The sequence below is a fragment of the Motacilla alba genome, chromosome 9 (assembly GCF_015832195.1).
Source record: "Motacilla alba alba isolate MOTALB_02 chromosome 9, Motacilla_alba_V1.0_pri, whole genome shotgun sequence".
Taxonomy (NCBI): Eukaryota; Metazoa; Chordata; class Aves; order Passeriformes; family Motacillidae; genus Motacilla; species Motacilla alba.
In genome coordinates this window covers 17,428,573-17,442,657 of record NC_052024.1, presented here as the reverse complement: position 1 = coordinate 17,442,657, position 14,085 = coordinate 17,428,573, and the positions used below count along the sequence as shown (strand labels likewise).

The 14,085-nt window shown below is 40.3% G+C and overlaps 2 protein-coding genes across 14 annotated transcripts in view; one reads left to right on the top strand and one right to left on the bottom strand.

Moving 5' to 3' along the window:
* Positions 1 to 14,085, bottom strand: part of MCF2L2 (MCF.2 cell line derived transforming sequence-like 2) — a 155,445-nt gene that overhangs the window by 84,758 nt on the left and 56,602 nt on the right. For all 9 annotated transcript variants that reach the window (XM_038146503.1, XM_038146500.1, XM_038146502.1 and 6 more), the window contains exons 6-13: positions 13,713 to 13,829; positions 10,392 to 10,541; positions 9,259 to 9,383; positions 7,573 to 7,687; positions 6,793 to 6,912; positions 6,083 to 6,274; positions 5,540 to 5,731; positions 4,956 to 5,133 (exon numbers count right to left, since the gene is read on the bottom strand). In XM_038146503.1, the coding sequence (XP_038002431.1) occupies positions 4,956 to 5,133; positions 5,540 to 5,731; positions 6,083 to 6,274; positions 6,793 to 6,912; positions 7,573 to 7,687; positions 9,259 to 9,383; positions 10,392 to 10,541; positions 13,713 to 13,829 (1,189 nt within the window). The remainder of the gene's footprint in view (positions 1 to 4,955; positions 5,134 to 5,539; positions 5,732 to 6,082; positions 6,275 to 6,792; positions 6,913 to 7,572; positions 7,688 to 9,258; positions 9,384 to 10,391; positions 10,542 to 13,712; positions 13,830 to 14,085) is intronic.
* Positions 1 to 14,085, top strand: part of B3GNT5 (UDP-GlcNAc:betaGal beta-1,3-N-acetylglucosaminyltransferase 5) — an 82,184-nt gene that overhangs the window by 32,856 nt on the left and 35,243 nt on the right. The window contains exon 2 of one of the 5 annotated variants that reach the window (XM_038146529.1): positions 10,253 to 10,369. The exons of the other annotated variants lie outside the window; for them this stretch is intronic. Within the exon in view, the coding sequence (XP_038002457.1) occupies positions 10,253 to 10,261 (9 nt within the window). The 3' untranslated portion in view covers positions 10,262 to 10,369. Of the gene's footprint in view, positions 1 to 10,252; positions 10,370 to 14,085 lie in introns of those variants that run through there. 5 annotated transcript variants of the gene reach the window in all.

The window sequence follows — 14,085 nt, the reverse complement described above, 5'->3', positions numbered from 1 at the left end:
GGGTTACAATACATACTCAGCACTTGTAAGATATTCCAAGCCCCCCTGAAGTAAACACCACACTTCACATTCAGCTTTGGGGAGAATTCCCCCATCATGTTCTCCCATCTGTTTTCTGTATGGGTTTGTGCATTCTCACTCATCACCTACAGCAGAATTGAATTCTTTTGGCAAGAACAAGCATGAAAATAACTAGTGTGCTAAACTTTATTGGGGCTTGCTGCTTATGCTGTCCAACAGGAACACGAGTTGGGAGAGAATTAGTGGCTTAATTGCTGTTTTGATTGCTGGTGATGGCAAAAGAATGTTTAGGCAGCTAAAGAAACACCAGAGCAGCTATGGTTTGTCACTTAATGGCTTAGGGCAGAAAGACTTTGCCATTCTTAGACAATACAATTTAGACTTCCTCTCTCTGGCAAAATTTCTGTCAAGCCCCCTAAAAATCTGCTGATATAAGAAGCACAGAGCAAAGTTCCTGGATGTGGAATATTCTTCTACAAAGAGACACTACTTGGTTTCCTCAGACTGGCCCAAGTGTAATAGCAATCCCACAGCCACAAAACTGAAAGTATCTTTTCATTTTTACAACTTCATTTATAGAAATATACCGAACCAGACAAACTAGTGGTTTCTCAAACCATTCATGAGTCACACACACCATCTCTTCTGAGTCAGCTAATCTCTCCACAGCTTCACTTCCCCTGCACACATCCCCAGACTCTTGCAAGAAATTCTTCCTTTATCCTCTGTCCAGATGTTATTAGTTAGTGAGTGTTATGCACTAGTGACTGTGAGGAATGCGGGACTGGATCCAATAAGCAGTTGTATACATTTAACTGAGATGGAACCAACTTAAATTTTATCATTTAAAGAACTGAAAAGGCTCCAGCTGTGTTTTCCCCCCTCTGAATCTTGTGTTCCAAGTTGGCCTTCTAAGATGCTTGTATGGTGAGTCATGGATTTTGTATGTGCAATGTGCTGTTAAACACGTTATTTGTTTAACAAGCTCACAGAAATTTTGACATCTCTACTCCTGTATTTCACATTTATGTTGCCCACAAAGAACTCTCTAGGTGAATGTTTTACAGCACTTTGTGCTGCCATGTTCCAACTCTTGTCAGAAAGATAACTAAAGCAAGACATTTTTCCTAACCATGGTCACTGAGATGGCCAAATCATCTTTTACTGAAATTTTCCAAGAACGTGTGAGGTTGAAGGGAATAGTCTTTGCGAAAGTTTCATTTCAAAGAGTAAGAGTTTGGGAGAATTACAAGCAAATTAAAATAGATAAATGCTAATTGCAGTAATTTCCAATTGCTTGTATTATCCTTTACAGTTGTGTAGTTCATCTCATTGTGTCTGACAGACTGTGTGGTTTGACTTTGTGGACCTATTCCAATTCACTCCACGCTAAAGAGTTTTGCACAGAAACGCAGAGAACAAATATGTAGTCAAATCATCAAAAATTATGCCCTCGAAAGTGAATCAGAGCAAAAAGATTTCCCTATCAAGTGCCACTTCTTTCCTCCCAACAGACATAGGAACAAATTTAGCTATTAGAATTCAAGCAGCTTCCACTGGGAGAAAATGGAGTTCTCCTTAAAATAAGGTGTCATATATACTATTTAAATATTTTCAAGGCTCTTATTATAAAAAGGTCAACAGAGTTTTCTGTCTTTTCAAGGTTGATCTGTGAATAATATTTAATCAAGTTCTCACAGCTAAAACATGCACCAAGTGCAGCTGGCACAGACTTTTCAGCATTGCAATAATTCCAGAATTAGTACTTCAGTCTTGAACAGGCCTGTCCCTGCAAAATATGGAAGTCCACTTGTGAAACCAGAAGCATCAAGCAAAATTTGGATTAATGTAATTTTTTTCCTCAGAGTTTCCAGACCCATAGAAAAGTGTTGACCAAAGGAGAATCAATTCTGAGCTGCCATTCTGGATCTTCACTGAGCTAAAAGATTACTGAGAGTCACCAGAAACCATAAGGACATGCACATGAAACTGTGACAGTCATTTCCCCAACAGAAACCTGCCCTTTCTCTCAGACATGGTATCAGCTATGCCTGTGTGCAGAAAATCCATCTCTGTCTACGTATTTGTCCATGTAAAATGGAGAGTCTGACAGCTACAATAATGGAGTATTTAATGTCTGAGCCTTCATATCTGTGAAGATTTTTCCATTAGCACCCTGAATTGGACTGAGTTTTCCCTACTGCTCCCTGTTAGGAAAATGGAGAGTCAGCAAGGAAGAACAAAACAAAATCTATTCTGGAACAAATGTAACTTCTTCTCCTTTCAGAGACCAACCACCCCAGCGCTGCCATGGTATTGTTACTCTGCTGCCTGGGGACAAAAGCCTTTCTTTCTGGTCTTCTATTTCTGTTCACCACATTTTATTGCCTTTGCTTGCCTTTCTATTTACACAGTCCAGGAACATGGTATTTTCCTGTTGTCATATTCTATTTTGCAAGCTCTTAGAAATATTCAGGTATGTCCTGGGTAAAATATGACAAATGAGTTACAAAACCTGTTTCAAGAAGGTGCTCTAAGCCTCTCTCAATTTCCAAGATGTTGCTTAATAAATTCTCCCTGTAAGTAAATGCTGATTGTGCATTAATGCCATGAATGTGAAGAAAGGACACAGAGGAAAGTCCAAAAGAGAGTAGCTTCAAGAAGAGCAAAATTTCACAGCCTCATTTTCAGGCTTGGAATAGGACTCAGTGTCCTTGTTTCTATTCTCAGACATGTTTCAGAGTCAGACTGTGAAACACCTTGGTGAATTCCTCAGTTTATCTTGCTTCAGTTTTCTTTCTGAAAAAAGAGGTGAAAATACTGACCAGTACTTGCCAAGTGCTTTGGCATTCTGAGGGAAAGGGCACTCAGGAATTTCAAAGTATGATTCTCTGTAGCAGACAACTGGATAACACCAAAGTGATTCATAGAGAACATGTGAATATACATGTACTATTCATGGCTGTTAAAGTCACTGACAGTGAGTCCCTGAATGAGCTGTAGATACTCAGGCACTTCCATTTCTTTGCACAGAGTACTCTTGGTCAGTCACCTTCTAGAATCTGAATGAAATTGTAGAGTCTGCTTATCAGTGTCTGAACAGAACTGGGTTGCACTTTGCACCTCCTCACAACCAGAGTAGCATTTTAAAATAAATTTCAACTACCTATTATTTTGCAACAGGATATTAAAGGTTAAGCCTTGTCACACGGTTATTCTGTATTGGGTTGTATAACCATGAACTGCAATTCAAAGGACAGAGCAAGGGAGCATCTCATGACTTTCTGTGAAAGAGCTGATGGTATGTGGGATGGGCTGGATGAATAAGAATCAAAACTTAGAGCACTGTCATAAACCAGTGACTGTTCTATAAGGTTCTATCTATTTCAATAATTTATTTTTAAAATCTGCAAATGTGCTAAAATGACAAGAAAGAAGTTCAAGAAACAGTTCAAGGGACTGCATGCATAAACAGAATGGCAAGATTAGCTTTTAGCCTGAAGATGCAGTTTCACACTAGGTAAAACCAACCTAAGACTGTGGTGCCACTGACAGGAACTAACTGGTTCTGACCTACTGACCCCATAACCCCATTTTCTGCAACTTCCTTTGCTTCAGCACTAGTGGCCATGCAGTGAGTAATCTGATGAATGCTGACATTAGTGCTGCTTGGAGCAGGTGACTGAGCTGTGTGATCTCCAGAGCTCCCTGCATTTCTCTAACACATGCAATGGAAAAAGAACTACTACAGTTTTGCAGTCTATTTATTCAGTTTTCAAGGCAAATCACAACTCCAGCAAACTGACTGCCTACCCCAGTGCAAGAAGGCAGCACAGTGCTGGAGGATGTGTGTGTGGCAGAGCAGGACCTCTTCTCAGGCATTGTGTTCTCAGCTTGCCTCTAACTAAAAGAGAAGCTGAAAGTTGAGGTAGGAACTGTACATATAAAACACAACTAGCATGGTTTGGGGGGAAAATGTACAGATGTCAAACCAGCATGGGAATGGGAAAAAGATTATTTTCCTTTGGAAGAAAGGATGAATGCTGGGGTGCAGAGGAGAATAGGCACATTGGTGTGACTTTCTGCTGGTATGCCTAAAAAGCAAAATGGTCAGGCTACTGGTCATCCATCTCATCAGGAAGATTCCTGTTGAGAAAGCAGTTTATTGAATGCTCCTCATGCAAATTGGAGGGTTTTTTAAAGGCTTTTTACTAAAGGTTCCCCTTTTGAACAGCCCTAAAGCTTACAAGGGGACAACCTCTTCCTGCCACCAAGCACCAGGAAGCTGGTCTCCAGGATACACTGTTTCAAATTAGCTTCACCCATGTTCCTTTTGCCAAAAGCAGCTATCTTGGCCAAACGCACATGCTAACCTCAAATCAGGAACTTTCAGTAATTTCCAAACAGAAGCAATGCTCAGCTTCTATGGTTAGCAGAGGACAAGGTAGAAAGTGAGCTAACATCTATATAGAGGGGGAGAAGCAAAAATTCCACAAATGAGTCAGTGTCACGGACTAATGGACCCTTAATTTTGCAAATATTGGATTGAAACTTGAGGAATCATGACACTTGAAAGCCAAATATTCACAATACCTTATCTGCAATATAAAAGAAGTTCACGTGCTTGCATTGCAGGCTTGCATTGACTACCCTGGCGTGGGTATTTGAAAATTAGCAATACAAGACACACTGAGACACAGTACGGTAATGCACTCTGTAGGTTAGACCTAGGAAGAGAAACCTGGTGGGTTTTTTTGATTCACCCTTGTTTGTATGTTTGCAGTGAGAGATATTTCATATTAATTTTTACTAGCTGGATCTACGAGGCTGACACTGCACATGAAATTCAAGTGTTCATTCTGATAACAAAAATCAAACATGACCATGTGGACAAAACTTTGGTGTGAGTCTGAAAGCAGCTGCTCATGGCCTACCTACTGCTGCTGGTCTGGTAATCTTTGGTGATGCTCGCTTTGGGGAAGATTCAGGATGTGGAGCAACAGGTTGTACTGGCCGGGTCTGTTTGGCTGCCAGCTTCTTCAGACTTACTTGCCTCTTGTCAAACATTTCTTGCACATCTTCGAGTTTTTGTACAATTCTTTGGGCATTGGCCTTGACAAAAAAAAAGGGCAAACAACAAATGGTTGTCAGTGTTGGACTGAGTGAGTGAAGAAATGACTTGTATTACCATACTCAGACTAGAGCTGGAGATGACACTGTGCTGCAGTTTATTGCAGCCCAGCCTACACATTCTGCCCAGATCACAGTTTCTCTGACCAAGACATGGTGACTCAAGCAGTGTTTCTAGCACTGCTCTGAAGAAAATGACGTAAGTGTTGCATGACTGCTCTTATGAGTAAAACTTGCTGCCACAAATACTGACCTCTGTGCCCTTTTAGAGTAGAGAAGGAGGCATATTTTAGCAGACTCAAATGTATAGCCCAGTACACTTTCATGGACAAAGCAATCGGAAATTTTTAACTTCTAAGTGAGCACATGCACATCTGAGGGGGTTTACCTTTATTTCAGGGGTGAGGATCATGTCAAACTGATTGTAGAACTCCTTTGGGTTAGAGAGCTGGTGTTCCTTAGCAGTTACCAAGAACTTCTCAATTTCAACGAGCGCAGTTTCAGCTCCCTCTTGTGACTGGCACTTGTCCACAGCTTGGGAAGCTAAGAGGTAGATTCCAGCTTCGCACCATTGGCTTGCCTTCAAGGAAAAGTGGGGGAAGAAGTGTCACCATCACTGACAGTCCACGTTGTCAGCTGCTGCTTCTACTCTATGGAAAACAGATTTGCCCTAACATGTCATTAAAAGGGGATCAATGTTACTCATAGTGTGCCTGCCCATAGTTCCTGCCCACAAGTCACCCCATCAGCACATGCAGAATTGAACTTGCTGAACTAATGCAAAGCTCCAATATTTATACTAACATTTACTGAATAAAACGGAGAAAAACCAAACACAACTTTTTTTCTTCATCATAATTACCTGAGCTAATAAAATCCTTCATTTTTAATAGAACCTTGCCAGAGTTGTTACCTGAAAAGGTTCACTCACCTTATCTAACTGCTTATGCAGCTCAAGAGACTTTCCCAAAATATCATACTTTTTCTTGGTCTCATTGGTAAAGTCATCACAAATGCGCCTGAGTTCAACACACTTTGGTCTAATGGAGTCAACTGCATAATGGTTGTTTTGGATGAGCTGTTCTCCATGGAGAGCCAGGGACTGGGCCTTCTCCAAAGGTTCCTGTGAAATTAATGAGAAAAATCCAAAGTTAGAATTACATTCATAATAAGGACATTCCTTCCCTGTAACCCTTGCTGTAGCCTGGGCATAAAGGTTTGGAATATTAATATAGCTGATACGTCTTATTTTATATTTAAATTGAAGGCCAACTTCCATGTCAACAAGTACACTGAAACTTGTGAGGGTCCATCTGAACACCAGGAAGCACTTTTTTTGTTGTAAGGATGACCAAACACTGAACAGGTTGCCCACTGAGATTATGGAGTCCACTTCTTGTTTTTCACATACTGAGGACATTCATTACACAAGTTTTCCCCTACTTTTTTCCCTAGTTTTCCAAGTAATTAAATGGAACTATTGGGTCTGAACAAACCTGGCTTCTGGAAATTAAGATCTGTGTTTTGCAATTTAAAGTTATGACTCTGAGAAGAGAGTAAATCTGGACAAAAAAAAAGGACAGTGGCAAGTGTCTAGAATACCATGTCTATAGCAGTTAGAATACTAAACTGAGTGCAAACCTGTCCTTTCTCTTCCAGATGTTTCTGTTCCTTGAGGAGGTTCTCAACTCGAGTTACACTGTCTCCAATGTCAGCAAAACCTGCTTGTGTTTCCATGAGGTTATCCAATGTCAATTTTACCTAAAAACCAGCAACAACAAAAACATAAACCAAAACAAAATAAACCCACCCAAAACCCCATCACAAGATACTGATAAAAATTACAACAAACATTCACCCACATCTCTGGGAAGAGTCTGCATCTCAAGTTTAGTCTTTCAGTTTGTTCCAAAATGGAAAATCCAAGGAAAAAATCAACAACCAACCATTCTTCAAAGAGTTCCCCTGCTTCTCACCAATTTGGCCCACAAAGTTTTGACAACCTGTAACTCCAGAGCTTATATTACTTCAGAATCTGTGTTACTCCAGTCTCTGGGCTGACAGTTGGGCTTTCTGAACTGTATTCCCTTTACTCTGGTGGAATTGGTGACTTACCATCACAGAAGAATTTATGTTTGATAACTTCACACCTAAATGCAAAATTATTTATCAAGGTAAATTTACTTATTGATGTTCCACATTTTGCCCTCACTGTCTGGCACTTTTCTCACTGTGCCTTACTCAAGTGTTGTAAGACATCTGAAAGCTGTCAAGACTTTAATCTTTGAATATTCATTTCCTATTGCATAATGAAGATCTTCTCTCCCAACCTCCTTTTTGGACTGCTGGTATACTCTTAAGTATGGGTAGAATTTGACCTTATTTACCAGAGAAGGCTAGACAGCATGAACAAAGAAATACCTCTCTAAAATCGTGTTCAAAGTGTCGAAGCTGCAGGCACTGTTCTAGTTTTAGATGATGCTTGGTCCAAAATTGATCAAAAGCTTTTTCTGTTTCATCCAACTGAGCCAACAACCTGTTAAGAAATTATAGTGAATAGAATGTACTTATTTCCTATAGTTAATTTATTTTAAGTTACAGTAATTGATGGCAGAAAGCAGAGCAGGGAAATGGTGAGGAGCCCTAAACTTATGTAAGAGGGCTCTTTGTCAACTCTCTCATAAGCAAAGGAGAATGAAATTTGCAGTAGGACAGGCAGGAATGTGACAGATGAGTGACAACAACATGGATCTACTGTGGCAGTTACAGTCCTGCCTCCTGATGTGCAAGAAGGACTCGGAGTTGTTCCATGCGCTGGCAGCCAAGGGCAGCTGTCACTCCCTAGCTTCCACCCAATGCTTCAAAGATAATCCATCCCCAAATTATGCAGATTGAATATGATGCAATTATTATTTCATGGAATGATTAAACCAGAACTCTACAACTTGTTAATTTTCTTCACCCTTCAGAAATAGGCAAGGGCTAAATAATTTTTCCCAGTCCATTAAAAACAATAGATTAAGAGATCATAATGACTCCCATGGACATTGTTTTACTTTGTATAAATTATTAAACATTTATTTGCAAAGACATTAATGTCAAGGTGTCATATCTTCAATAAAATATCTGACACCAGGCTAGTGAGTCATCCTCAGAGTTTCTCAATGATCCCTTAGTTACAAAGTAGAACAGTTTTAAACAACCAGAAAAAATGAAGAGGAAGTGTTCTCTGAATATCTTGTATTTCAATAGATGGGCATTCTTTGGGCAGATAAAGGATCGGTGCCTGCTGAAATCATCAAATTTCATGCATGAAATCATCAAGCTGTTAGGGCAAATGCCAATAGCTTCCTCCTATTTGTCTCAAAAACAAGTTTCTGTTTTCAGTCTGTCCCTGGAAAACTTTTTTTAATCAAAGCTAGTTGTTGAATTCAAGATGAATTCATAAATTCCTTTGGGATGACTGTTCAAAGGATTTTAAAGTATTCAGTGAAAAATATCAGCTCAGCTTTACTTTTAACACCTTTGTTCCCAGTGAATGCAGACATGCTGAAACCCTAGCACGGCATTTCTCTTTGCTCTGCATCACATGGCACAGCAGAAACTTCTACATGGTGACTAAAAGCTTTGTGGTAATAACTAGCACTGCAGGAAGGAAAAGGGGGTTCTCTCTCTGTGTATCTCTGGATCTGTGACATACAGAATGTTTCAGGTATCATCTTCATCTGCTCCTCCCCCAGTGTTTCCACAGACACTCACAAGCACATCACCCACTCATCTCACAGAGACTCATGTACCACTTTCTAACCAGGTACAGAAGTTTGGAGGACATACATGTTATGGAGAAAAAAAGTCCCACCTTAAATCTTCAGCCAGATAGTTAGTGGTCTGACAAAAAGTTAACAAGAAATTCAGGACTTGTTTGAACTTGCCTTGGCAGTTTAATCATTTCCTCTAAGCTATTTCCTTCTTGGACTTACCTGTCCATAAATCCTGAGTATGTGAACCTGTGGTAATTTATAACCTGCATATTTAAATTATTTAAATTACATTTGCATCTCCTAGGAATAAATTAGCAAGCAGCACAAGGTAATTAGCTCCACTGACCTTTCCACTGTGGCCACATTTTCCAGTTCATCTGGACTGAGTTTGCTGTTGGCACTTCGGGTGACTGGCTCCCGGATGCATGTCAGTAAGGTGGCCCCCTGCTTCACTGCTAGCTTCAGCTCATCCTGAGGGGAAAAAAACAAGCCAAAAACCAAATTGTATGTACTTCTGACAACACTCACATCTCTTAGATGGCAACAGAGTAATGATAAAGGAGGATCCTTTCACAGGTACAAAATACTTGAAACAAAATATAAATGCTTACCAAAGGTGTGTTTTTCTAGCAAATGCAGAGACCTAAATCTTTAACTTTGAATAGTAGATCTATTTCTGAGAAAAGGAATAGAGTAATTTCTGAGCAGATTGCATATCTGACCAGGTCACTTGCAGAATAAATTATTCTACCACAAACTGAATGTATGCTGTAGATTGTGAGCTCAGAGACTGAGGCTGAGACATTGTACTTCTTAATAGAATTTCATCAAACAACATTGTGCCAGGCTGAGCCATAGTACATCAGCTATAAGAAGTCATGCACAGAAGTGTCTTCCCAGCATGGAGCAATAAAAAAGACAATGAGGCTCAAACATAAACTTGTCAGATGACGAATCCCCACATCACTGCACAGTTCTTCCATAAAAATTGTTCTTGTGCTAATATAGCTTAAGTTGTATTTTTAATCTTGTGTTTAAACTAAGGCATTTGCTGACAGCAGTAATATTTACTTCTGATCCTTACTCTGCAAAGCCAAATAGCCCCAACATTTTTTTTAAACAAAACAACAGTCATCATCTAGTTAGGTCGTTCTGTCTATTCCTGACTATCCTCACAGATGTTCCCTGTTTCTGCTCCAACATAAGTCCATCCTTTCTGATGAACTGTTCATCAAGAGCCCATGCTACTCCAGATGTGATCCCATTACTCCCTCTCACACAGTGAAGTGACACTTTCCCATTCTATCATTCCTGAAGCTGTAAAATGTCTTTTTCCACAGCTGAATTGAATTGACCTCCTGAACCCAGGTGTCTGTCCTCCTCCTCAGTGGTTTCCAGACAATGGATTGCCAAGTGATGGCAGAAAATTCTGTTAGATCATCTATTACACTGCTGGAGCCATCGTAGGGCAACAATCACCTTCAGCTTGCTGTGGTGCTCGGTGTGTGAGGAGAGAAGCTCCTCTGTGCACTGCACATCGTTGGGAAGTTCAGTCTCTGCTAAGTCTGTTCCAAAGCTCTGTAGCATCTGTGCTGTTGTTTTTACTGTCATTGCAAAGTTTTCAATGGCCTGGAAAAGCAAAAGCATAAAGTCACAGATTGGTTATTTACCCATAGCCCTTTAACAACACTTTGTGCTTCAGGCACACCGTGCTGCAAGTATTACATGCCTGTAAAGCTCATTGCCTTTTTTTTTGGGTGGATGTGCTTAAAGTTACAAATTAAACCATGTGTCACAAATGACCTTTTCACAGGTCTGCACATATTGTCACCTCAGTGAGCCAACGGGGAACTCCCAGAGCTCAGCAGACATAATGAAACCACGGAGGACATCAGCTTCAAAGGCAGGCCTGGAACTTCAGATCCTCTGCCCATACTTGCTGGGAAATTCTGCTGCATTTAAAATTTTGATGAAGGCTTTATTTAAGTTGAGAACACTACTAAAATATATAGGGCAAAGCCTTTTTATTTATACAGCCATTTTTCACTCAGCAGTAACCTGTCTTCCCCTGACTTCTGAATATGTGCATCTCCATCTCGCCTATCTGTATGAGAGATGTATCTGCATTCTAGTCCCTTCCTCCCATCTGTCCACACTAGTAGACAAATACAGGAACAAGTAACTACAAATACAGAAAAAATGCATAAATTCATGGGATCATTGCTGTTTCTTTATCACTTGGGTGCACCAACACAAAACATGTCAGAAATCTGGTTTTAATGAAGAATAGGGAAGTGAGGAAGGCTAAAAAAAACCAATGCCACCTTCTCAGAGCAGAATATAATGTTCAGACCTGTGACATGGGATTAAAACCTTTATATCTAGCAGCAAGTAACTGCATGGGATGTTTTTCCATGATCATGCCCAAATTTGGGGGTGGCTGTTATGTTCTGTATAGCTCTTCATTTTTTGTACATTTTGATCTAATCCCCCACAGGTCTGAGTCAGTAAACAAGCACTAGTGATGTTCTTACACCCAATCAAACACTATGTAGTTGTTGCACACTGCACTCCTTTCTCCAGCAATGATGGAATTCACTGTTTGCAACCATGACAGATGAAATTATGCTGTGTGCACAGTGAAAAACAAACTGGAGGTAGATCATCATTCAAAAGGTGTAGAGAGAAATTAGCCCACATTTGTGATCTCAAACATGCCCCCCCATGAAGGAATGCTAGCAGAGTTCACAGCCTTCTTCCCTGTTCTCCCATAAATTCATGTCTGGTTTCAACACAAGCAGTACAGACCCACACATGCTCTGTCTTGGTGCTCTGCAGCTGTCCTCAGCACTGAAACTACTGGAGTAGAGTTGGCTGAAATGTCACACCTGTGACTACAACACAGACATGGCCATCCCTGACCAAAGGCCATTTACTGAAAGCCAAAAATGCACTCTGGGGGCAAGAAAGTCCACAGGCTCCTGGCAGCCAAGAGAGGAGAGCAGAAACAGTGAATGATGCGAGGAGGTTGCTGTGTCACTGCCATTTAGCCAGAGCTTAAAGCTTTTTCAGAGGAAAAGCACTGGCAGGACAAGACATGAGAACACTGAAAGAAGCAGCAAAGGGCATGAAGACCATAGCTCAGCAAGACTGTAAGTCAGATTGCTTCAAGGTGCCATGGAAGCTGACACTTCCCTGATGACAGCCTCTTATCCAGCAGATATTCCTTGGCTGACTGCACCATGAACTTGCCAGTGTTTCACTTACTAGCATGCTTGATCCCACTTTCTCCTGTGTATATGAGCAATAAGTTGTTTCATGTACCTAAGTTACATCTGTGGATTGGTTTTTTTCCAGTCTCTGTGCTTGGTAAATTTTTTTCTCACAAATTTAACCAAAACCTCTGGGGATTACATAGCCCTATTCCCGTAAATTCTTCGCTCATTTAGTTTGCATATTTTACCAAAATATGTATTATTGCTTTGTGTAAATCCCTGTCATTAATAAATAATACAACCTTTCTTGTGCCTTGTTTTATCCCCCTTCATATTTTCAGACCTTTTGCTGTTTGAAAGGTCTTACAGATTATTCATTTCTTCACACTCCCCTTTCCTGCAAGGACAGTTTCATAGTTTTGATACTTTTGACACATAAGCCTGTTCACTCATCTCAACCCTAACCTCATTATAGTCAACACTGTTATAAATGTAGAAAATCAATGTTAGACGAAATTCAGATTCTATATTTGCATATTTAGAAGCCTGAAATATTTGGTGGTTCTCAAGGAGACTAAAATTTAATAAGGACAGCAAAGCACAAAAAAACTATAGCAAGAAAATGACAAAAGTTATTTGACTTAAATTACCTCAGAAAAGCTCTTTTTATGGGTTAGGTGTAACCTGCTCTTCACCAACAACAGACTCAAACCCAGGGCTACCCAGAACTTTGCAAAACATTGAGGCTTACATTGGATATGGGCTCTAATTTATCAGTCTTGCAAGTAGACCCACAAAGAGAGACACAAACATTGTATAAACTCTCTGTGAAATTAATTACTTTTCCAGGATCATGACCCAGCTTAGCACATTTTTGCTTAGGAAGAATGAAACAATATTTTGTCTGCTAATGTGCTGGAGTTTGGAGTCTGTTTTATGTGAACTGTCATCTTAACTGGGCACCATAATGAATTGTTTACATTGCTTTGAAGCAGACACTGAAATGCATCAACCAGCCCAAAAAGGGAACAATCAAACCTGTATAAGTTTCCTCAATAGAATAAAAAAGTCTTTCTGCCTTCCTACTAACAACTGTTCTTCAGTTACCCAAAATAAAACCCAGCTGGAGTGCACACTTGTATAGTATAGAAATGAAAAATAAAATATAGTGCCCTGAGTATTTTTATTCCCTTAAAAGCATGGACATAATTAATCATTAAAGTGAGATTTTGACCTTACTTTTGACCTTTGTAAAGTCAGCAAAGTGCTACAGCCTATTTTCAATTTCAGCTGAAGGCCTATGAATTCCATCAATTATTTAAAAGGCAAGAGAAGGCCTTGCTGAGTAAGAATACCACAACACTGTTAGGCCCTGGGCCAGGTACACAGTGAGATACAATTACTGCTTCCATTACCAACTTTTGGAGAATTTGCCTTTCTCTCTTCGAGTCATGGATTTCCTCTTTCCCTGAGTCCCTAGCAGAATCCAGAGGCTGTCATGCAACTGAAAAGTTCCTGCTTAAAGGTTGCTCTGCATCTGTGCCTGGCAGCTGTGGTGCAGATGTGCGAGAGCAGCAGCACTCACCGTTCGGTGATGGATCCACTGGCTGTGGCCGTACTCCAGAGTTCCCCCCAGCTCCCGGGTCAGCTGGCTCTTGTCAATGTAGCCATGCAGATCAGAGACAGAATTTAACATGATGATCTGAAACAAATCCAAACACACTGGACTGAGAGAAATAACGAGCCTTTCAATCATTGTTTCTAGGACCTGGGTTTGCCTGAATATAGATGACCACTGCAGTTCCACCAGGGGCCATCAGTTCTCATTTTGCATTTTCTCATGCCATGGCCACAGTTTATTTTCTCTAGATTTTGCCTTCTCAATGTGTACATGGACATTCTTGAACTAACCTTGGTTCGACATCATCTTCCTCCTTGCTGGGCTGACTCATTTTGCA